The sequence below is a fragment of the Electrophorus electricus genome, chromosome 2 (assembly GCF_041902795.1).
Source record: "Electrophorus electricus isolate QZ-2024a chromosome 2, ASM4190279v1, whole genome shotgun sequence".
Lineage (NCBI taxonomy): Eukaryota > Metazoa > Chordata > Actinopteri > Gymnotiformes > Gymnotidae > Electrophorus > Electrophorus electricus.
Window position 1 is genome coordinate 17,897,501 of NC_137498.1, and position 25,000 is coordinate 17,922,500.

A 25,000-nucleotide genomic window follows, 5' to 3' on the forward strand; every position below is an offset into this window, starting at 1 on the left:
CCAATTTAGTATTAACCCTGCTCCTAGCACAGCACACTAGAGAATGACACTAGCTGAGACACTAGCGTTTACAGTGCAGGTGTATCCCCGGAGCAAAATATGAAAACGCAGGGCAACCATGTGTTAGACAGTTGCCTTCTGTCTGGGCCCGAAACAAGCTGGCTTCGCATGGGACGACCGCGTGGATCACAGCGACTGATCGAGGTCAGCCGTGTAACGGCTCTCTGCGGAAGGTAAAGGGCTGGGTACACGTCAGCCTGACACTGAGGAACTCACACCAGCTGCACGTGACCAAGGATCACCCCCGTTGTCTCTATCACACTTCGTTGCCTGTGCATAGAACACACCAAACAGACTACGGCTGATGAACGACACATGCGTGTTCGGCACCTGCACAAAAGAACTCTGAAGGAAACCACTGTATACTGAGTTTATGTATACTGTATATTTTCTTGTTCTGAGTCACTTTTAGACTGAAAAACCAATTCAAAGCTCTGCCTCAGAGCTGACATTGATTCACAAATGGTCAAGGCAGCGCCGACGAGAACCAACTGCAGTCAACACAGCCCGGACTGATTTTAGGTAACGGTCAGGCACGGACATCTTCCAAAGGCCTGAAGCTGTCTGTCTGACGATCCAGCAGCCAAAGAAATGTTATTACACCACTACGCCATTTCTCCTGTCGGCTCTCCGATAGCCGTGCCTGACTGATAAGACGGCTTCTAATAGACGGTTACCTCCAATTAAAAAAGTTAGAAAACTTCAGAGTGCAAAAAATGTGAAACTACGCAGATAAGTCGCTAAGACTTCATCTCTTCAGAGCTGTAACAATGAACAGTTGTTCATCCGCCTATCTGCTGCTCAGGAGGTGGGGCAGTGTGGAAGAGGGACGTTGTAATACGTTCAGGCTGCACAACCCTGACCCCCCCAGAGATACAGGTGTGTGATGTTAGGAGGGTTAGAGAAACACCTACCCCAACCTTCCTGCCTCACTACACTGTTGTGAATTAAAGCATGATTCCAGCAGTGGATATTTATGTCCGATACTGTGCAAACGTGCGTGTATGTGTCTGTATGCATGGCGTGTGTGTGTGTCCTCTGTTTTGCTCTTTTTCCTCTAATCCTTGGTTGTCACCTCTCTCCCTCCTTCTCTTCCCTCTCTTTGTGTCTCCCTTCCACACCTGCCCAAACATAGCCCCTCGACCCGCTCCACCCAAGGCCCCATCACACACACTGTTTACTGGCTCCTCCCCAAAGCACCCCACAATAGGAGGCTGTGCATCCCAGTGCTAGATAAACTGCTCACACAGTGATGTGCAAAAGCTAAATGACACATGCTATTAATATATTTATTTGCATGAAAAAAAAAACCTATACATAACACATATCTAAATATAAGATGTAAATAATTATTAATAAAATAAAACGTTGGTGCTAATAAACATTAACACAATAAAAAAAAAAAGTAAATGATTCGTGCTTGTTTTCCAAAATATATATTTACTTATATCTTGTGAGATGGCCAGAAGGACACAGGTTTGGTTTGCAAACATCTCCCAGATCTCTTTCTTCATTGTATGTTGATGACATCAGAATCACTGAGGTTGGAATGGGGAGGTTGGAGCCTCGCCTTTATCATACTTGACCATAGTCCAGACAACTGACCGTGACACCACAGTTCTGCCATAATAAAGAGTAGCTTGTAGCATGAGGCTGCGTGGTGTGTGACGACATATATAATAACTTTCATGAGCTGGTAAAACATCTCATTGTCATTTCTTAGTTTTACACCGAACAATTTCAGCGTCAGTCAACACCCACCAGGCACCTTCCACCTGTGAGATCTAAAAATACACAACCTCTAAACACCTGTATGTTTTGTGATAATTAGCTCAAAATGATGACATGTTGAGGATGTGAAGTTACAAGGTTTTCTTCTGACAGGGGCAATACAACAGAAGACAGAAGAGGTGTTATCAAAGAGGGCTGATAACACAGGGCAACTCAAAGCTCATCACTCAAGAGAGAGTAAAGCTGAAATTCCAGTGTTGCAATTAGTGTAAAACAACACTGTTGGAAGTTCACACCTCTGAATGGCACGTGGTCGCGCTAGAAGCTAGAATCAATTTTATGCTTTGATATAAGTGTGTGGGTTTTTATATTCACTCAGTCACTCACTCACTCTCACACACACACACACACACACCGCTGCTGAATCATAGTAATACTGCTTGGCCATGGAGCTTTAACTGTGGCACACCACATAGACTCTTTCTCTCTCCATCTCTCACTCTCCATCTCTCTCTCTCCATCTCTCACTCTCCATCTCTCACTCTCCATCTCTCTCTCTCCATCTCTCACTCTCCATCTCTCACTCTCCATCTCTCACTCTCCATCTCTCACTCTCCATCTCTCACTCTCCATCTCTCTCTCTCCATCTCTCACTCTCCATCTCTCACTCTCCATCTCTCTCTCTCCATCTCTCACTCTCCATCTCTCTTTCCCCTTTCTCTTTCACTCTACATCTCTCTCTCTGTCACGCCTTTCCTCACTTTCTCTCTCTACATCTCCCTTTCTCTTTCATTTTCTCCCTCACTTTTCTCACCCCCCCCCCCCCATCTCTCTCAAAGTCAGCTCTCACACAAATTTGAAGCTGCATTCAATAAACCAAAAAAAAAAAAAAAAAAACGGAGAGAGAGAGAGAGAGCGCGAGACGGAGAGGGCGGGGGGAGAGAGAGAGAGAGAGAGAGAGAGAGAGAGAGAGTTAAAAACAAAGTGTGCATGACAGGAGGGCAGAAAGGTCAATGAGTGAAAGCATAAATCACACAAAGCGAATGAGGGAACGAAAAATGGATGAACAGAACAGACATGAAAAAGAAGATAAACCTGAGGGAGATGCACTGAGAGAGAGAGAGAGAGAGAGAGAATAGATTAGCTAAATAGCTAGCTTTGAAAGAGTCATAATCACAGTTAATATTATTTGCGCTGGACCATGCCAAAGAGACAGAGGATGAATGATAAAGACAGACAGAGACAGCAGGAGAGAAGCGATTTTGTGAAGTTAAAAATGTAAACATATTCAATGCTGTGGCAATATTGTATTTTACAAAGTCATGCCAATAAAGCCATCTTGACTGGACTTGACAGACAGAGAGACAGAGACAGAGAGCGAGATGGTGAAGAGAGCCCATTGATCTCCACTGATATGTGGTCTATTTTGAGCAATCCGACTGAATTTGAAACCTGCACACATCAAGGTCATATCAGAATCTGCCGATAGACTGGCAACAAGCCCGCTCTGAGACCCGTTTGTCATTTCCTTCATACAAGGAGGTTTAGAAGAAGATTTCTCACATACATTTCACTCTTCTTACTGCCATGGGTTTTGTCTCGTCAGCCTGGTAGAATCTGCCTTGCTATGAACTTAGTAAATGGTTACAGTAGAGAACTGTAGGACTTTTATTTTGCATACAGCTCTGTGCGGCACATAGTGCAAGCTGTGAAATGAAGGTAAACACCTGCACCAGCAGGACCACTGGTCAGTTCTGGCCATTTTAAAAACTAACCGGAGTTTGGGGAAATAGCCCATGTCTTAAGCCCACCCCCCTAACTAATGCATTGCCCACTCGCCGCTATTGTGTGCTCCGCAAAGCTCTTCAACACTGCTGTGTCACCTCCCTGGTCACCGCCCCTTCTACACCCGGATTCCCGATCTTCTGCAAATGACTGCTAATGCAAAGCAGAAACCTTACCAGAGCTCCAGCACCGAGTTCTCAAGAGCCAGAGACATGCATTCAGTCTTCAAGCCACAGTTCAGTGACGAGGGTTGACATTTTATGAATGAATTTTTAAAAAGTCATTCTGATTCTGGAGTAGCTGATACACCGTGGAGAATTCCAGAGCACCCCTTTGGGACAAACACCAGTTCACCTCCCTCTTCGACGAGGGACGCGAGTGATGTTTTTTTTTTTCCTGCTTCTGTTCAGAATCGGACTCCAAACAAAGAGCCGATTAACAGCCTCCCTCTCTGTTTCCCTGCTGAACACACACGGTGGCTAACACAGATGATGTCACTAACCCAACGCAGTCCCTTCCGTTCAACAATAAATAAGGTCATCAGAAGGGAGGAGAGACAGAGTGAGAGTCGTGAAAAGAGAGAGATAGAGTGGGGGGGGGGTCATGAGAAGAGAGAGAGACAGAGAGAGAGGGTGGGGTGAAGAGAACAGAGGAGGGTGATCTTTGTTTCACATTTCATCTGCTGTGTGTTCTCTTCCCCCACACCCACCTCCACCCTAGTGGTGCCGCATCACAGCCCCCACCTGCTATTAGTTGCCCCCTCCAACACACAGAGGGCAGTCTTCTGTAGGCATAAACACAGCACATACATTCAGCCTCACATCGCTTTGAGAAGTTACGACAGATCTAGTATCACATTAACTGCCTCTCTGACCACAGCGGAGTGTGGGATGGCGAGTGAGCGAGAAAGAGAGAGCGAGAGAGCGAGAGAGAGAGAGCGAGAGAGACAAAGGGCATTTCAAATGCTGACATTACAACTTCCTCCAGCATCTCGTTTTGCTGAATGACACAGCCTGCGCCTGAACTCTGTTATGTGAAAACTACACCGTGCCTTTTCAGGTCTTTAATTTTACTCGCCGACTGCCAGTGGCAAATATTCATTTCGTGCACTCATTAACGGCGGTGTAATGTCTGGTGGCGGCGCTGATCCTTCGTGGAGACAGTTAGCGGGAAGTGTGGTGAAACCGAGACACCACTTCGGTTTTGCTGCGGAACGACACGTTCTCTCTCACACCAGAGGTGAAGACGAGCTCTAGGGGATTGGTGTCTTCTCGCACCACCCTCCCGCTCCTCTCCTTTATGAAGGATGTCACTTTCTCCATCGTTCGAACTCGCACCTGCGTGTCGGCGCGAGGGATGAATAAATAATAAATAGCGAGATAAAGTGGCGGGGGCAGAGAAGTCGCTTGCCGTTCTGTTACTTCGCAAGGATCTGCTCCCCCGGGGCTCGTGCTTGAGCTGAGAAACACTAGACCTCGTTTTAACAAAGCATATGCTGCTCCAGAGTGACGGCTTTGTTGAGGGGCCTCGATCCCCTTACACCACACACTCCACATAGCTTTCACGGTGAACAGTGCGACGAAAAGAGAGGAGGCCTACGACAGATGTCTTTTCGCAATAAATGCGTATGTTAATGAGCTCACTTGTAATTACAGCAGACTCCCGTGACAAGGAGACAGCCTATTTTAGAGCATTTGTGTAGTTGGATGGCTCTCTCTCTCTATCTATCTCTCTCTCTCTCTCTCTCTATATCTATCTATCTATCTCTCCCTCTCTCTCTCTGTGAGTGTGTGTTTGTGTGTATATGTGTGTGTGTGTGTGTATGCGTGTGTGTGTGTATGTGTGTGTGTGTGTTTGGAGCCTTCCAAAAGGTGCCCAAGCCCACACTGCCTTCATCTACATGTGCATGAAAAAGGTTAAGTAACCTGAGTTATTGATCTCTCATACAATACAGTAACCTCAGTTATTGATCTCTCATACAGTACAGTAACCTGTTATTGATCTCTCGTACAGTACTGTCTACTACACAAAGCACACACGCAAACACACACACACATGCACACAAAGTGAACACAGTCGCTATGAACAATGAGATTAAGTGCCTTGCTGCAATTATCACGTTTCTCCCCTGTGGTGGCACAAACCGAGCGGAGTTTTCCGAAAGCATCGAAACACAAACACCATTGTTTATCTCTCTTTGGGGAAACCCGGCCCTGATCAAAGCTGGACGGAGGGTGAGAGTTGGAATGTGTTTGAGCTTCTACCAGTGTCCTGGGCATGATCTGCCTCTTCAGAACATAAGGATGTGATGGGAGATCTGAGACTACTTGACTGGACGGGGAAAAGCTTCTAACACACGCCAGCTGCTGACACACACAGACTCTGGTGCACGAATATAACAAGTCAGCCTACACATCCAAAGCATGTCTGCTTGAGTGTACAGGATCCCATATGTTCACAGGAGTGCAAATTGTGAGTGTGTGTGTGTGTATGTGTGTGTGTGTGTGTGTGTGTGTGTGAGAGAGAGAGAGAGAGAGAGAGAGAGAGTGTTCAAGTGAGTGAGTATGTGCTACTGGGTCAATATGCAAAATATATATGTCTTGGTATACAAGATAATGTTTTTTCGTCTAGTGTAACCACACACTTTTTCACATCACAGGCAACATAGCGAACGCATCTGTGTGTATTCAGTACCTCGTCGGGCATGGTAAAGACCAGCTCCTTGTTGCCGTGGGTGACCAGGCCCTGAAGGAAATACTCGCTGCAGGCGGCCAGCACGGCGCGGTGGGCACGGAACTCCTTGCCCTCCACGTGCACGGTGACATCACAGAGCAGGCCCTGCTGCCGCTGTTCGTTCAGGCCTAGCAGGATGTTAGCGCAGTGCACCTTCGACTCATACACGTACATGGGGGCTTCAGACTGCTCATCCACGGACATACCGCTCTCACCCTGCAGGGGGAGACAGAGAGAGAGAGAGAGAGAGAGATGGGGCAGGGGGAGAAAGAGAGAACAAGAGAGGGGGCAAAAGAGGGAGAGAACAACATCAGCAACACCGTAGCAGTACGGTGACCCGCACATACACACCCTCACACCCACATCCCTCCTGAGGCAACATGTAAAGAAGGCCAGAAGCACTTTCTTATTGTGAGCATACAGACATAAGTTCAGACCTTCCCTGCCCCCACACCCTCCCCACACACACACACACACACACATTCATTCTCCCTTCTCTTCTTATGGCAGCAAAAGGAGATGTACAGTGTGTGTGTGTGTGCTGTCATTCAACTATTCAGCTTCAATCTGTCTGTGCTTGTGTTATTACTCCCCCCCCCCTCCCTCCACCCCATTTTACCGAAAAGAGACGAGAGAATGACTTTGGGGTTGAGGGGGAGATTTTCCTACAGAAGCTAAATGATCTCCGCTCTCAGTCAGCCAGCTTTTTCCACAACATACTAAACTATTTACATCATGTGTGGCCAGTTTCAGTTGCCGCCGTGATGTGGGCATGACTGAATGCTTCACCCACCCCCAGTGTTGATGTGGCCCCAGAGCCACCACCCTCCTGTCCCGTCACAAACAGGACTTTGCTTCCATCTCAACCCTCGCTACAACTCACCCACACAAGCCATTTTTCCGCATTCATAACACCCAAGGGCATCTTGTAGGCGGGGCGGAAATGTGGAGGGTGCCCCTCGGCTGCCCGCCCGCCCCAACGTTGTCCATGCTGTGCAGGGCCTCGATGGAAAGCCGCCCCGGGTCACTGAAAACAGCAACAAGCTAACGGAAACTCCAGCACTGCAGAATGGAACCAGCACGCCAAAAGCCAGCTCCAGGTCTCCTAACCCAAACCACAGAGCTGAAAAAAACTTGCAAGCTGCACCGCGGACATGTGTGGGTGTGTGTGAGTGTGTGTGTGTGTGTGTGTGTGTGTGTGTGTCGGGGGAGGGGTGTGTTGTGGTTATGATGAGAAAGAAATGAGGACAAACAAACACAAGTAGAGAATTTGCGGTGACTCTATTTGTAGTCGTGACTGTGTTTCTAGAGCTTGCATGCAGCTGAGAGATCAAGCGTCACCCATTTCTGCTGACTAACCCACTAGGCCAAACCACCTTATTCAACGGAGATAACTAAGCAGAAACAGGGCTGCTCCATTCATAGCAGGCCTTTTAGACCAATCAGCTTGCAGCTGGTTGATAACTTGCTGTACTTTCAAGTTTCATCACTGATTCCATGATATTAAGCAGCATTGGTTGCAGGGTTTGGCTACCACAGTTGTGCCTCTGCACCATCACCGCGGTGGCTGTTCGTGCTCAGTTCAGCAGCTGTTAGCATGCTTTTGCTAGTCCACAGACATGTGCAACTGGCACATGAATGCCGGTGGTGTAGGGAGGGAAAAACACTAACCAGATCCAGCTCGTGTTCTGGATGAGAACGGATCTCAGTGGCGACTACCCAAACGCCTCTGCGTCCAGACGGCCGCGGCAGCCGTCCGGCTAGCCGCTGCAATTACTTTTTTCGTGTTGTGTTTTTTCGGCACCCTCCCTACACTCCGCGTGTCCCGCCCCTGGCTGAGAAGGATAATGGCCTGTCTTTCAAGAATAAGGTTTCCAGATGTGGTTGCAAGGTTTGAAAGAACCCAAACACACTGTCTCAGCCCCCGGAATGCACTTTCCTTGCCGGAATATCCTGACTTTGCAGCAGCGAGAAGCGGCTATAACGCAAACTCAGACAAGCTCACACACAAGCTCACCACAAACGACTAGTTGGGGCTGGGCTCCGATTAGAACTGTAGGGTTGTCTTTTTCTTCACACCGAGCCCCAACCCCCACCCAACGTCTCGCTCTGATCTCCTTTACACTGACCGAGTTTTTCCTCCTTTCCCGCTAAAACCGTAGCGGCTACGCCGGCTTTGTGAGCAATGCTGCCGTGCAGATCAAAGGCGAGAAGCGTGATGGATTCTGGACAGCTGTCGCTGGCGTTCTGCTTCTCCTGCTCCATGGCGCGGAGAGTTGGAGCAGTATTCTTACTGATCCGAGATCAGCGGAGCTGAGTATAAAAGGGGCCAAGCAGCTAAACCCTCAGGTAGATGCTTGCTTTCCTTGAAGCTCATTAACAATGTGCCAGGTTTAGGAAAACTTTCATACATGTCGGTGGATACATATTGCTTATAAATTCACCTTTTGTACATATTGCTTCATAAGAGTGCATAACAATACAGTAAACACCATCAGTGAATTTTATGTATTGAGTTTTTTTGGTATGTATTAATATGTTTTTGATTTTGATGTGCAGACATAGAAAATGAAGTGGAAGAGAGATGTGTGTGTGTGTGTGTGTGTGTGTGTGTGCGTGTGTGTGTGTGTGCATGCACACTACACCTTGATCTCAGTGTATTACAACATGAGCTTAAATGCAAGCAGTTTAACTTTTCCATTAAAGCATGAGCAGCCTTTTTTTTTTCCTAAAAAGACTTTCCCAGATCTAACTAACAATAAGACAAGGCGGATTTCTTCTGGTTGTAGGAGTCCCTGCCTCTCTACAGGGAATCTTTAGCCCTGTGTCACAGTGCTTGTCCTTGCTGATCTTATAGCTATGCTGAGGTTCTTCTGTAAAACCAAAGGCAAAGAGAGAGTTGAGAGGTGTGTTGCTTTCCTCAAAATCATGGAGCTGTAGCAGTTACAGCCAATAGTGATCTTAAGAAAAGTGGGGTGGGTGGGTTTAGTTTTTTTTTTTTTTTGGTCATTGGAATTGGATCCTTTCACAATGGAGCAAGAAAGTTCCACTGAACTCCATAGTCAAGGGCCTTGTGTTAAATACAGAATAAGAAATTTGCCATAAAACAAAACAGCTTTAAAGTTCATCACAGGGGTTTACAAACACCAGTCAAAAGCAGCACAAGCGTACCAGTGCAGGACAGGCTCTGGAAGGAGCAGCAGGAACAACACTAGAACTGTCAGGTGCAATTACTCCTATCAGGGGTTTTAGGCAATTATAATGAGCACAGGAAGCAGGTGGTGATACTGATGTTTCCTTAATAGTGAGAGAGTGTGTGAGTTTGTGTGTGTGTGTGTGTGTGTGTGTGTGTGTTTGTGTGTGTGTCTGTATACATGTGTGTGACAAAATCTTGATGTGCTTCATGATATGTGCCCCCCATCCAATGAGCTGTGAAGATGTGACAGAGCAGTGTGTCTGACAGAACAAAGCAGCTACTTCTCACAAACACACACACACACACACACACACACACACACACACACACACACGCATTCACACAACCCATTTGATGAATATCAAACATATGTGGTATCACGCCCTGCTCAACCCCACCCCCCACCCCCATGTGGATGTCATGGCAACAGCCTCCTTGGCTAAGTGTCAGTGGCCACTGGAGAGCAGTTCTACTGCCCCCCACAGGACTGGGTTCACTGTTTATCAAGCGTTCCCCCCTTGAGTGACTTGGGAGACCTTGTTTAGGGCCAAGACCCATACTGCACTCTATAAATAAAAATAATGATCAAAGGAATGAGTGATAACTGAGCAAAGGTTCATCAGATGGCTTTCAATGGCTTTCAGAGAGAACAGGTAGCGCTGTGATCCTGCAGGATCTCTCCAGTTTTGTGTACAGCATGGAACACAGAGCTCTGGATGTCTTTGTACCCTCCTGCCGCTGAAACATACTTAATGGCTCATTACATCGCAACACTGCCAGGCATTAATCATCACGCTCTATGACTAATCCTGCCTCTTCACAGACAGATAGACAGACAGACACACACACACACACACACACACAGGCACAAAAAAATGCACACTCACTAATGGCAGCCTTTTAACTGTTGCATCTCAGTGTGTTGTAACGATTGTAATGGACATTTATTGGAGCTCATGACTGTGTGCCTACAGGCTTTTATGAGTTTGCAGACAGTGTGCCTAACACGGTCTGCTAGCAGAACTGAGTTAAAAGCTTTCTAATAGTCATTGGCCCCCCAAAAAAAAGCCAGATTACTATCATTACTACTTCATAACCTGTACAAATAGAAGAGCAGCTTGCTGCTGGAGTTATGAGGAGCACTGGAACACTGGAACAGTTAATTTTCTGTACAGTGCTGCTTGTCCTGAACACTGGAACAGTTAACTAGCTGTACAGTGCTGCTTGTCACGGACAGAAGGTGGAGAGAAAGAGGCCAGCAGGGTGAATCTTCATGGTTAGCCAACATTAAAGCAGATGAATCAGTGTGAGCAGAGTGGCCTCTCCTCCTAACACACACACACACACACACACACACACACACACACACACACACACACACACACACACACACACACGTACACGCACGCACACACACGTACACACACGCACACACACACACACACACACACACACACACACACACACACACACACACACACACACACACACTCACTTAGTGTTTGTTACCACGAAGTACAGAATGTCACCACAATACAGGAAAACCAAATAACTACCTGCTTAGGACAAGGAAAATGATTCTGACTATGTAAAGCGATTTTTACATCTACATTTATATATGCCATATACATATTTCACATTTTTGACATCACATCCTAAAAACAAATGTGTGTGTTTGTGATCACTTTATTATACACTGTCACTCTATCACATTACAGAACCACCAATTGTATCATAATTTCTTTGGATCATTTGGTAATGATCTAATTAGGATATACGGGAGCAGAGATGTCACGTGTGGAAATCTGAAAATATCAGACACCTTTACCAGGTAGGCTATAGGGCATGCGGCAGCGCCTGTTGGTAGGAGACTGAAACGGCTGCTGTTCCCATAAATTAGTGTCTTTTTTTTGCTTTAAGGAACAAATCACTGGTCATTTGCCATTTGCAAGCTCTTTGCAGGAGTGCATTAACGTCAAGTTCTCAGTAAACAACAACTGCGGAAAGAAATCATGAGACCAGACATATTTTCAGACATTCTGCCAGATGTTTTTGATTGTACTTGAAATGAGTGAGCAGTTTTTTGTTTTTTTATCCAGTTACTGACTGAGGTGACAATATGCTCAGATTATGATATAATTACTGCTTAAATTGGGGCAATAATTGTAGCTACCAGTAGGTTTGACAAATCAGTGTAGCGAAAAGATGGAGTTATTTATTCAGCTGCTTAACTGATTTCAGCCCAGTTCTCAACAAAAAAGCATCATGTTAACAACTGGATTAAACTGCATCCAGCACTGTCAATCAAATGTCACTTACACAAAAAGACCCTTTATTGACTTTATTGGTGGACTCTTACATGATTATATGGTTCACACTGTTGCAAAAAATCTTGCTGTTGCTATTTTAAATCTGTAAAATTGCTATTTACCACTGCACAAGTGAACCCAGTTAGACAAACAGACCGTTGTGTGTGGACCTGTGTGTGTGGACCTGTGTGCAGACTTGTGAATGTGTAGACCTGTGTGTGTGTGGACCTGTGTGTGTGTGGACCTGAGTGTAGAGTTGTGAATGTGTAGACCTGTGTGTGTGCGGACCTGTGTGTAGACCTGATTGTTGAGTTGTGAATGTGCAGACCTGTGTGTGTGGACCTGTGTGCAGACTTGTGAATGTGTAGACCTGTGTGTGGACGTGTGTGCAGACTTGTGTATGTGTAGACCTGTGTGTGGACACCTGTGTGGGGACCTGTGTATGGATCTGTGTTTTCTAAAAACTAAGGTTCTATAGTATAGACCCCACAAAGTTATAGATCAAAGTTCCAACACACCAACAAAACAATCACCCTGATTTAACAGCCTACTGAAAAAGTGCACAATACTTTCAATATTAGCGACTACATGATAGATAGATAGATAGATAGATAGATAGATAGATAGATAGATAGATAGATAGATAGATAGATAGATAGATAGATAGATAGATAGATAGATAGATAGATAGATAGATGAGGATAATAAAGGAGAGGAAGAGAGTGTAATGAGCATGAGCCATGCAGATAAATAAAAAGATTGACATAAAAAAAATGGAGGGAGGACATTGTTTGCTGTCTTTCATATTTTACTGGGGCTTTCCTGTGTGGTTACATAAAAAGAAACATCACCATGTAGCTTGTAGCGTAAAGGTCAAGTTTGCTACATCATCAAATCTGGGTAAAATTTTGGCCATTAGCAAAGGCATACAATGGGAACTCCTGCTCAGAGCTCTCAAGATCATGCACAAGGTGTTCAGTTTCGCCTGGGATAGCAGTCACCTCCTGGTATCGACTGGAGAGAGACCAGCCATTATTTTACAGCCAGTGTTTCAGCTGCAGCTAGCGTGTGAGCATTTACACACCCTTACCCAGGAGTCTCTGTTCTGGAGGCATGACTGCTGATGTCTGAGCACCTGTCAATCGGATGGGGATGTGTGAATGGCGGGGGTTATCGGATTGACAGCAAACCCCAAGTGAAGTTTCATGACTGTTAACCACAGCTGTTCAAAACGTGGCTCACAGGGTTGAAGTAATTTGATTGCTCTGTAATTGCAGAAGCTCCTGCCTGACATTGCTATCATATAAATAGGTCAAGTTAAGGTGTCTCCTAGTTAAAAAAAAAATAATCACAGTAAAAACCATGCTAAAACTAAAGCTAAATTGAATGAAAGAAGGTTCCCCTGCAGTGAGGAGCAGAGTGAGTGCCTGTAGTTATCAGAGGCCAAATTTCTGTTTTAAATGACTGCTGGGCTGCAACCACTATCTCCCTGCACCAAAATGTTAAGTGTATAAGAAACCTCAGGTCATTCTCTCTCAGCTATACTTATTTACATTTATGGCATTTAGCTGACATTTTTATCCAAAGCGACTAAACATTATGACTAAACACAACTTGAGCAACTGAGGGTTATGGGCCTTGCTCAGGGGCCCAATAGTGGCAACTTGGCAGTGGTGGGGCTTGAACCAGCAACCTTCTGATTACAAGTCAAGTATCTTAAACACTGAGCTTAACTGGAGCAAACCCATACAGTGAGCTGTTAGGATGTAAAGTAATGTAATGTAAAGTAGACTGGTTGCAGCTAATGGTTTTCAAGATTTCTAGCAGCTGCAAAAACTGGTGTTTGCTACTCACTGCAACATGCTCAAAAGATGTGCAGATTAATTCATGGCATGTTCTATAAACAAGCTCTTTGGAACACAACATCAAAACATGCACTATAAAGGATGCATCATAACAAAGAATGACTCTTTAACACAGGATACCAAGTGTTTCTCAGCACAAAACATACCCCACTTCCCTTACTTGTTGTTCTAACAACAATACAGACAGACCAATAGGCAGACCAGCAAGCTGTTACCTCAGAAAGCTACAGTAGTGCAACCTCACTCTTTGACATTCCACCCAGTTAAAGCAGGAGCTTCTAGGTCAGCTGAGACGTTCCAGATCTGGATGACAAGAAAGTCCAGGCTCCTTGTACTCAAACAAAGCAGAAGATACACTAAGGCCCCCACAGTGAGCAATGACAGAGCTCTGCTGGTGTGTGTGTGTGTGTGTGTGTGTGTGTGTGTGTGTGTCGAAGTATTTTAGGCTCAGCAAGCTTGGATGAATCATGACTTCCCACATTGCAGGGCAGAAACAGCATGACTCACGAGCCTATCTTATATGGTAACAGACAGAACTAGTGACGCACACACAGATGCACTCGCACGCGCATGCACACACACACACACACACACACACAAAGAATTATGTGTTGGCTCTTTTAAATATTTCTTTGTAGTTAAGACATTATGCATAGCTCAAGTGTGGTCCAAATTGTATTGCTATTTACCACTGCACAAGCGAACCCAGTTAGACAAATAGATGCAGTAGTGTTTTTGACTCCATGCTGCCTTGCAGTGTAATCATACACACACCCCATTTGTATGGGAGTTCAGTAGTCTGTCGGCTATGACTCAGAACATTGCCATTTTGGCTGGCAGAAACAGACAAACAGGGTGGAATTCTCTGCTACTAGTCACTCATTCTGCAAGCACACCAACCTGAATTACTCCTGCTCAGAGCCTGATACATTCACCGCCACTCATTTGTTACATATTACATTGACTGAGCTGCAAATACCAGATTTATTCAGATAAAATGTCTAAAGCGCCACTGGTTTCACACAAACACAAAGCAGCAAGAAAAAAAAACAACTGTCTCATGTTCAGTTCAGGAAGTGCTGATATTGCACCTAAGTGTTCTCGCCTTGGGGCAGGCAGACAGGATAGAGGCTAATCTCGTCTATCTCCTCTTCAGACTGGGAGGAAGCATTGTCTCAAACAGTGGGCACTGCCGGGGACTCCGTCAGCAAGGATCACACCGAGCCATCAGCCAAGCTAATCCTCACCGGGAGCACATTCTTCAATCTCCATAACCAGGTCACACACACACAAAGAAGCGCATGCATGAAAAAACAAGCAAACAAGCAAATAAACAAATCCAACAAGCACCATGTGCAATGTTTGAGTTTGTGCAATTTCAAAAACACAAACCAGCACAAAGATGTAGTAGTCAGCAGGTGCCTGATGGCCTTGATTCAAACTCAGTGACAGCTTTTGGTATTTGATGAAGGTGTTTATAGGATTCTGAATGCATGAAATTGTACAGATGTAAAAAAAACTGTAATATTACTTTCCTAAATATTATACAAAACTCAAACCCATCACAGGAAATAGAGACTGATGGAAATTCTCCCCATAGGAAAGAAGTGACACATAAAACCACCCACATCAACACTCCCACGCTGTGTATGTATGTGTGTGTGTGTGTGTGTGTGTGTGTGTGTGTGTGTGTGTGTGTGTGTGTGTCTGTATGTGTGCATATGTGTGAGAGCATGATTGCGTGTGTGTGCACTTAAGGGTTTACATGAGATGGAGAGAATGATTGTAGTTTTTAAAAAATCCTGTATCACCTTTCCAGTGGATGATACCTGTTTCCTCACACTTTGGAGGTTAAGGGTACTCAGCTCTTTTGGACTGAGATTGGTGTCATTCCAGAGGCCTGTTGGAGCCACTCCTCCAGCTTAGGGGTCACAACTCCAAATGTCCTTATCACTCCATCTTACATCCAAGACCAAGTGTTAAATCACGATGTTCTACAGGCAATAGGCTCGTCTAGGAGTTAAACCATAATGTTGTACAGGCAAGAGACTCGTTCAGGTTTTAAGATCATAATGTTGCTAGTGTGATACAGCTGTATATTTACAGGCAAATCCTGAACTCAATAAATCACAGGTGGCAGGGAACGGATATGACTGGCTCGGCGACACGCAAAACAGCCTCCCAGGAGCCAATAAAACACTTTAAAAATCATTTTGTTTGTGCACACACTCTAACGTGGTACTTACATGGTATTTGTCAATGGTTTGGTGCATCTTTTATCGTGTCTTCTGAAGAAAGTGACGAGTCAAATATCAAGGTTTATTTATTTATTTGTGGTATTAAAATGTGTGTTTTGTCTTACTAATCTTCCCCACAATGGGTTTCATTAAAATGTCACAATGAGTGTACAGATTATGACCAACAGTGTTACTGTTGTTGCACCCCTAGAATCATATTTGCGTCCTTTGCCAAGGTGGCATTTATTAAAAAGGCTGATACCAAAATAGCCTTCCTTGCATGCCATGCTTCATGAATGTCAGCCAATGGCTGCGTCTCACCACGTTGTTGTTCCACATCTTTGTCCCCACCGCCTTGCCTTGGAAGGGGGAATCCCCATGCTAAAAATCCGTCAGCGCAAACATTCACGCAGTGAACGGCAAAGCTCTGTTTGTGCCTGAAACTGTATCTCTTGCTATTTGTTCCTGTCTGATCTGAGCATACTGGCAAACCCATAGCAGAGCGCACACGCGGTGATGTTATGGCATAGTGGGAGCCATGCGCTAACGGAGCCTGGGACTGACTGCCCTGAACACAGCCAGTGGAGATTTCCCATGTGGAAGGTTCACCATGACTACACCGACTGGGACTGAGGGACAGCCACCTTGTGAAGCGCAGTACCTACGCTCCGCAGTTTAGCATGGGTATTTTAGCTGAGCAGACAGAAGCTGGACAGTGTGAACCCAGCTCAGCGGCACACTGACATACTACTGACTACCTCACACTCCCCAAGGATCAAAACACTGCTGCCAGCCACCATCATTAAGTGTCAAGAGCTAATTTAGGTGTGCTATGTGACAGTCTGTATGTGTATTTGTGTGTGGTTGGGAGGGCGTAGAGGGTGTAAAATTCCAAAACAGCACCAACAGACCATCATCCACTGTATGAATCACAGCTGTCTCAGAGACAATGAACAAAATTAGAATATAGTTGACAAGCAATTTAGAATCTGCTTAAAAGAAACCACCTGAAACATGAATATGTCTGTCAAATGAAAGTTCATATTAAAGGTCGGACATCCCGAGTTAGAATAAGTTAGATATTCAGACAAAATTTCTGAATTTTGACCTTAACAAAATTTCCCCCACCCCCACATCAAAAAGTATGCCTGCTAAAATATGCATTTTACTCTGACTCTGTGTGTGTGTGCGTCTGTGTATGCGCTCGTCTGTGTGTATGTGTCTGCATGTCATGTGTGTACCCCTACAGAAATAACACCAGTTAAAAGGTTAGAATTCCAACCTGCGCAAGTGAAAACACTGTGGGTTTGGGGTTTGGTACACACACACAAACACACACACACACACACACACACAAACATGACTCAGAACAAAAGGAGAAAACTCTCCCTCTTAGGTGCACACTGTCACACACACATGCACACAGACACACACAATGGAATTATTCAGATAAGCATGCACTTATTAAGTACATAAGTGTCTGTCTGTAGGAGGTCTCTGCCCACTGAAAGCTTCGTGATGGGGAGTGTTTCCAACCAGGGACATTTGAGACAAAAACAATAAAGGCAATGTGTGATAATTTTTTTCTGGGTTATGCAAATGCAAGTTCATACAGGACAGTCACATTTGCTAAAAGGTGACTAGGCTTCAACAGAAATCACACAGACTTGCACGAACACGACCAGCGTTTGCTTGAGGTGTTTTTATGTGTAAATGTGGAATGACTCGGCAATTCCCGTTGTGCGGCGCCATTGCCATGAGTGTTCCCGCCGTACTGACGTTTCATTTATTAAACCGCCGAGTTTGAACGGTGACGGATCGGGGCCCCTTTTTCCTAAATTACATTACGCTGACGCATTCCAGGGAAACGAAACTTCCGCACGCGCTGAAAAATTGCACACCCGTACGTGGGTGAAGCCGAGCGAGGAACTGGAGAGGTAACGTCGGGTGTACAGGGCGACTACCGAAAAAACAGAAGGGCACTTTTACACTTTTCCACGTCACAGGCTACCTGCAAAGAGACGATCGCTAGACACACACTTGTCTAGTCCATTTTAAAGCGACGGAGCATCTTCTGCGTCAAACAAATGTAGCAGCAGTCGTTGCGGAAACATAACAACTGCATAAGAACTGTGATAGCCAAGCCAACGTTATAACTTGCTGCACATTCCAGGACCGTGAATGAATGGAGGACACCGTATTTCAGCATGTACAGTTGTGGTTGGTACGCTGTATGCCATACATGGTGTACGGTGACGCAAACATCTCACAACATGAAGTATGTGGAGAACAGTCCGAGATGACTTACTGCACTTTCTGCTAACCATTCAGCAATTATTCGACGTATCGCATATCGGCATCGATTCAGATTGTAATTCAGTCTAACTGAATTTTGCCCAGAGTTAGTAATATGATGCAGTCATTTCTGGGCTGGGTAAGACGCCAATTACTTAGGAAGTCTGAGTCAAAACCCACGAACTTCTTTAGTTACAGCCTGTCCTTCGGAGTGAGTACCCATGCGAGGGCATCAGGTATCGTTGCGATCGGAGCAGAGCAGCCGAACTGCGTTGTGGCGAGGCCCAGCTGAGTCATCCATAGCGCAGGCAGTGGCCTTTACGAAATTCTGATGCGATCTTTTCGTCATATCAGAAATGAAACCACTTCCTGTCACTTAATAAAAAAAAAAAAAGACCCAGAGATGCAAAGGATAAAGAGTTTCTCTCTCTTTTTGTCTTTCTTCAATATACGTGTGTCATAAGCAGATGTTCTGGCTTTGGATACGCAGAACGGTTTTTAACTATTTGAGCAGGAAAAACAAACGTTAACAGAATAACATTTTAATAATCATTACGGCTGTTGTTTTAAATTATGTCAGTACAATCTATTTGTAACTGCGTTGGCAAAACCGTATGAAAAACATATTCCAATAAAGCAACAACTAAACTGAACTGAACCGAACTTCAAAGATGACTGTGCAGTAACACCTGTGTGTGGCTGTGCCTGCGCCTGCGTGCATGTATGTGTTTGTGCGAAAGAGACATTGGGCAAGAATTGGCTAAACGCATTCTGGGTTCACACCGCATTGTCTGTAGAAGCTCATTATCTGTGGGCTTGTGAGTGGGTTAGCATTCCCATGACTCAGGTGTGTGTCTGTGTTACTAGACTGAATGCAAGGATCCCATATACAACATCTGGCTCATTATTATTATTATTATTATTATTATTTTGTGTGTGTGTGTGTGTGTGTGTGTGTGTGTGTGTGTGTGTGTGTGTGTGTGTGTATAAAGGCAGTGAGAAAGAGAGAGATGTGATTTAGAGAGTAGCAGATACTGAAGAAAAATAAGTGCCTTCTGGACACGCAACGTGGCGGGACGCCTGTCCATGCTAAACCTGGCTGCGCTGGCCACTGCTATTTTTATTGCACAGCATTGTGAGACAGTCTGGCCTGGGCCTGGCTGGACCCTGTCTGAAACTGCAGCTGATCTTGGAAGGCAAGAAGTGGCCGCCCACAGTCAGGACGGCGTGCGGCTCAACTCTGCCATCCTGCATCACAAAGCACTTCGGTTCCTCTTTCCTACGCCTCTGCACTGGACACTGCCCCTAAACTCAGTGTGTATATGCGTTTGTGTACTCAGCCACATGTGTGTAACCATCCAGAGCAGTAACCAGTGGGGAGGGAGCAGGGCTCGTGGCACCGAGGACATCTGACCGGGGTCAGGTTCCCGCAGGCCGCAAATGACTCCCCGCAGCCTGAGGAGCGCAAGCCAGACGGGTCCTACCGCAACAATCTGTACTCATACACACTCACTTGTTCATGGAGGAAGCCGTGCGCTGAGTCCAGCGTTGTGTAAGCTTCTATATTTAATCCTTCAGTGGATTTGTAATGGTTTGGTTCAGACTACACTGAAGAAAGGAAAACATAAATATCGGAAATAGAGGCATGGGGGGGGGGGATGGCTTCATGTAGAAAATGTGCTGGAAGGGTTTTTGTGTAATCCTTTATTATTTGCAAGACTGAAATATACGCTTGGGTTTTCATAAAAGATGCAGAAGGTCTCACATCACGTGCGTTTTCCCAAGATGTCTTGTTCAGGTTAATGACTGCGTCAAATTTAGATTCATAGCTTCATATTATCTCATGTAGAACTTTCTGGGATATGATTAGCAAGGGAAATGTGGTCATTTGGAGAAGATGGAGACTCCTGCTGCCATGGAAAAAGGCAGAACATGGAAACAGTAACTTTCTGTGCGGAGCAGGGGCTGGGCAGGACAAATGGAAAACCATATCACGATAATTTTATCTTGGTATATTGATACAAAAACACAATATATTCTGCAAAGATGAATTAAGTTACACAGATAAACACTATCTTGTTTGGCTGACCCATTTATTAAACAAATGTTCCTAAAAATCTTGATGAGTGTACTTTCAACTTGTATTTAATTCTCTGTTCTCATGATTACAGGATACTTTAGATATAGAGCACAGTACTGGAAGCCACCGATGGCCTACATTTCACACCCATGTCCACTCCATCACCACATACTCCAGAAAGCTAGTTCTTTATGAAACGGGGATATGAATTCCCACACTAGCGGGAATGAATGGCGGTGAGGCTGCAATTATCGCCCAAGATAAGCCGCCATAAAATGAATGCTGGCTCCATAAAAGCCAGCTGCCTTTCCCCCCACTGTCATCTCCGTTTGCAAAGAACGAGGCCGCTGTTCCCCAAAGCCCCCCCACCCGCTCAGTAACGTACAGTAACGGTGTTGACAAACCCAAAGCCCTGCGGTCCCATAGCGAGTCTATAAGGATTTTCCTATAACTCAACCTTAGCTGTGCTCATATGTGCTTGGGCCATATTTGCACTATAAGCATTCAGTAACACCCTGCATGTGACTCTGCTAACACATGATTAGCAACAAATTATATCTAGAGTGAGCAGGCCAGCAAACTTCAAGTTGTACCAGCTCTTGTGCCAAGTTCTTAAATGAACCATGTTTCAATAAAAGAGTGTGTGTGTGTGTGTGTGTGTGTGTGTGTGTGTTTGAAAGGAATGCTGAGAAAAGACATGCCAAGCGGAGTCTTAGTCACTCTGTGTCGGGCTATGACTGGCGCTTTATTGTAATGAGCGGAGCTTACTAAAAGTGCAGCTTGCTCAACTTCTCCACCTGTCTGGATTGCTCTGGGCAGTGAGTCACCGCACATTCATGTTGCATGAGTCTCTGGGAACCCATGGGTCGTCTGAGGAGACGCTTTGCCGGAGACCCAGGCCCCCTCTGTGAGGCAAGGTCCCGTGAGGTGAAGTGCCTGCAAGAAGGGGTGCCCATGAGGGAAGGTACCCACAAGGTGAGGTGCCCATGAGGTGAGGTGCTTGTGAAGTGAGGTGCCTGTGAGGTAGTTTGTTTAGGTAATCACTTTGGAAATGCCACAGTGAAGTATTTTAGGAAGCCACAGTGGCACAAGGACTACAACGTGTTTGTAAATCCATGGGGTGTCCCTGGTGGGCGATTTTCTGCTGGGATGTGAATGGTGAACCAAAGGCAGCTTTGAGGATTTTTTGCTGTAATGGACACAGACAGGATCTGACATGTAGAACCTCTGTCTATTCCTAGAGCGTAGCCCTGGACCTTCCCCTGAGGTGCAGTTCTGACTGTGTTGTAATGGCAGAGTGTCCATCACAGAATTTAGATCACAGCTGTTGTTCAAAGGAGCTTATAAACACAGCACTCACAAACATGCCGTCACTGGACCAAAGTGGATGGCATAATCGCAAGTGCTGTGGATGGAAAAATACATATGCACTAACACCTGCAAGCAAAGGTGGTCAGTGCATGGGCTGGACTAATATTTCACATAAACATTCAGAGTTCACAGAAAAAGAATCAGACTTGGGATAAAAGCATGCAAAAACTCCAAAATACACCCAAGCACAGGCACAGAAACCCACTATTTTCAAGACTTTCCCGCTTGTAGACAGAAACCTATAAACTCAGAAATAAAGATTCTCATTCTCATTCCTCACCCCCTACTCTACACAGACACACACACACACACACACACACACACACACACACACACACACACACACACACACACACACACACACGCACGCATACGGACTGCAACCAGAATCAAAGAGCGCTGTGAAATGAGTCACCATTTTGCAGCGGATGCCAGAGATGAGTCAGAGAATGTTCCACAACCTCAACAGCACATTCACAATAGTACAGCATGAATGGTTCTCTCAGTTACACTGGCATCATATTCCAGCTTTAGATAAACAGCCGAGTGCCCTGCGTTCACAGTTCGGCCTGAAGTGATAACGCTGCACAAACAAATAACACTGAGAAACTCTCCCAGTCTAATGCATCTATTTTCAGCTCCTATGCCACTGACCTATTTCTGTATGCTATACTATCAGTAAGCCTACTACAAAACTGAGAGTTTAAAATGAGATCCGTTTCCTCTACATGGTAACAGGCAAGCTCTTTTTTTTAAAGTCTCTTTTGTGTGAAATGAATTGGCCTTGCAATTGAGAAAAGGGAGAAAGACACATCTCAGTGTTTAATCGAAAGTCTGGATCTGCCGTGCATTACATCAAAGTGAATCATCATGCAGGCATCCCCTGGCCACCAGAGACATGCACACAGTTGACGAGGAGGGTGGGGCCATCTGGGGCCCTCATTCTCCCCAGAGGGTTGCATGTGAAAGTGCACTCAGCAAGTGTCAGTAGAGAGAGAGAGAGAGAGAGAGAGAGAGAGAGAGAGAGAGAGAGAGAGAGAGAGAGAGAGAGAGAGAGAGAGAGAGAGAGAGAGAGAGAGAGAGAGAGAGAGAGAGAGAGAGAGAAAAATGCACTCATGAAACTGAGACAGAAAGTGAAACTAGGAGAGATGGACCAATAAACACACAGAGACAGTATGAGAGTGGCCGTTGTGCACATTGTAAACAGTCTACAACCACTGCCAACCTTACCAATAATATACAAGATCATCTCTTTCAAAGCAGATTCAATCTCAGTCAAGCTGAGTCACATCTCAGCTGAGCAAAGAAGTGTCTTATCTGAAACAAGTTACACTCTGCAGGCCTGCTTGTGAGTCACCATTTAAAAGACACTGGTGATTGGGCTGGGGACCAGATCTAGATAAGGCTCACCCAATGCCATTTTTGCATAGCCAATGTTTGAGGAGCAGTCAGTTCAATGCATTATTTAGGTCATGTCAAGTGGAAGAACTTTGGCTCACTTGTGAAAACGATTGAGAATATTCGTGTCTATGTGAAAGTGTTCTTCCGTTGGGAACATTTGTGCCCTGTGAATTGGACTTTTCTCTTTGCTGCCATCTGAAATGGCAGGTTTCCTTCATGCACTCATACTCCTCATGAGGCCAAATTTAAATGCACTTGTTTCCAGACACTCTCTCCTCTTCTGGCAATAAATACTGATTTATGGTAGTAGACAGAGGCAGGGGTGTGGGTGGGGGAGTGCACACATCACATGCCTCTTGCTAAGACCTCACAGCACTTTTTCAGTGGGGTCCCTGGACCTTTTCTGCGATCAGGACACACCCCTTAAAGAGGTGAATAGGGCAATAGTCTGTTTATACACTGTTTACTTTTACGATTCGGTGTTAGCAGTGCTCAAAGCCTTCGCAATTTTCAGACAGTGTCCAAAATAAAAGCCCCTTCTTCATCAGCTTTTAACAGCGATCAAAGAAGCCCCGCCTATCCTCACCCGCTCTCTGCCTCTGTGTAGGCTCCACAGGACAGGCAGTGCATGCTGGGATGGGGCATTCCTGCCTCCCTAAGTACCTACGAGAGGAGAGGAGAGGAGAAGGGAGGATGCTGGTGGCTCCTCTTCCTGGGAGTGATGTCATGCTGCCATAGCACTTGTGTCCAGATCTTTACCACTGTTGATGAGCCTGACCTCAGCCTGAGAGCAGGAGACAAACTAGCCCTCCAGGGGCTCACTCTCTCTCAGCTCATACTCACGCACGCACGCACGCTCACTCTCTCTCAGCTCATACTCACGCACGCACGCACGCTCACTCTCTCTCAGCTCATACTCACGCACGCACGCACGCTCACTCTCTCTCAGCTCATACTCACGCACGCACACACGCTCACTCTCTCTCAGCTCATACTCACGCACGCACTCACACACACACACACGCTCACTCTCTCTCAGCTCATACTCACGCACGCACGCACACACACATGCTCACTCTCTCTCAGCTCCTACTCACACACACACACACACACACACACACACACACGCTCACTCTCTCTCAGCTCATACTCACGCACGCACGCACACACACACACACACACACACACACACACACACACACACTCACTCTCTCAGCTCATACTCACGCACGCACGCACGCACACATGCTCACTCTCAGCTCATACTCACGCACGCACGCACACACGCGCACACACACACACACACACACACACACACAAGTTCCCAACAAAGCCTAACCCTCAGCAGTATTCTACGAAAACAGCAAGAATGCTGCACATATCTTATGCAGCATGGTGGGCTTTAAAGATGTATTGTAGTGCCAAGCCATTTTTCCATCTCTGCTGAAAACACAGCTACCGCTGCATGGTTCACGCATGGCTCATGCAGGGGCCACACAGGGGTTACAGATGGCTCATGCATGAGCTCGCACGTGGCTCATGCATGGCTCACACATGGTTCATGCACGGAAATTCTGCGTCGCCCATGGTAGCATTTCATGAATTTGGAGTACGAAAGTAGAAGGGGAGAATTAAGATTGGAAGCGTGGGCTGAGGCTTCAACCATGGTGTTTCCATGAGGGCAAGAACAAATAGAAATGACAGTATGTTGCACTGGTTCAAAACCTTTCACACATGCACTCACAAAAACACATACAGCAACATGCATTTGCACACACAAAAACATACCACAAAGCCTAGGGAATACGTCAGACACGAATGTGAGGATAATCAGGCTGTTTCAGGGGTGGAACAGACACTTCATTCAGGCTGATTACCAATGACAAATTCAGGAATACTGAGACTTGTTGCCATCCAGGGACGTGTGTGGTGCTTAG

The 25,000-nt window shown here is 45.7% G+C and overlaps 1 protein-coding gene across 3 annotated transcripts in view; it reads right to left on the reverse strand.

Annotated features, from left to right (window-relative positions):
* Positions 1 to 25,000, reverse strand: part of bach2b (BACH transcriptional regulator 2b) — a 78,051-nt gene that overhangs the window by 22,957 nt on the left and 30,094 nt on the right. The window contains exons 1-2 of one of the 3 annotated variants that reach the window (XM_081695528.1): positions 23,731 to 25,000; positions 6,271 to 6,525 (exon numbers count right to left, since the gene is read on the reverse strand). The exon at positions 23,731 to 25,000 is cut by the window's right edge and continues 2,081 nt beyond it. In XM_081695528.1, coding sequence (XP_081551654.1) covers positions 6,271 to 6,513 — 243 coding nt within the window. In that variant the 5' untranslated portion in view covers positions 6,514 to 6,525; positions 23,731 to 25,000. Of the gene's footprint in view, positions 1 to 6,270; positions 6,526 to 13,894; positions 14,052 to 23,730 lie in introns of those variants that run through there. The other 2 variants (XM_081695529.1, XM_027014079.3) reach the window with 2 other exon arrangements.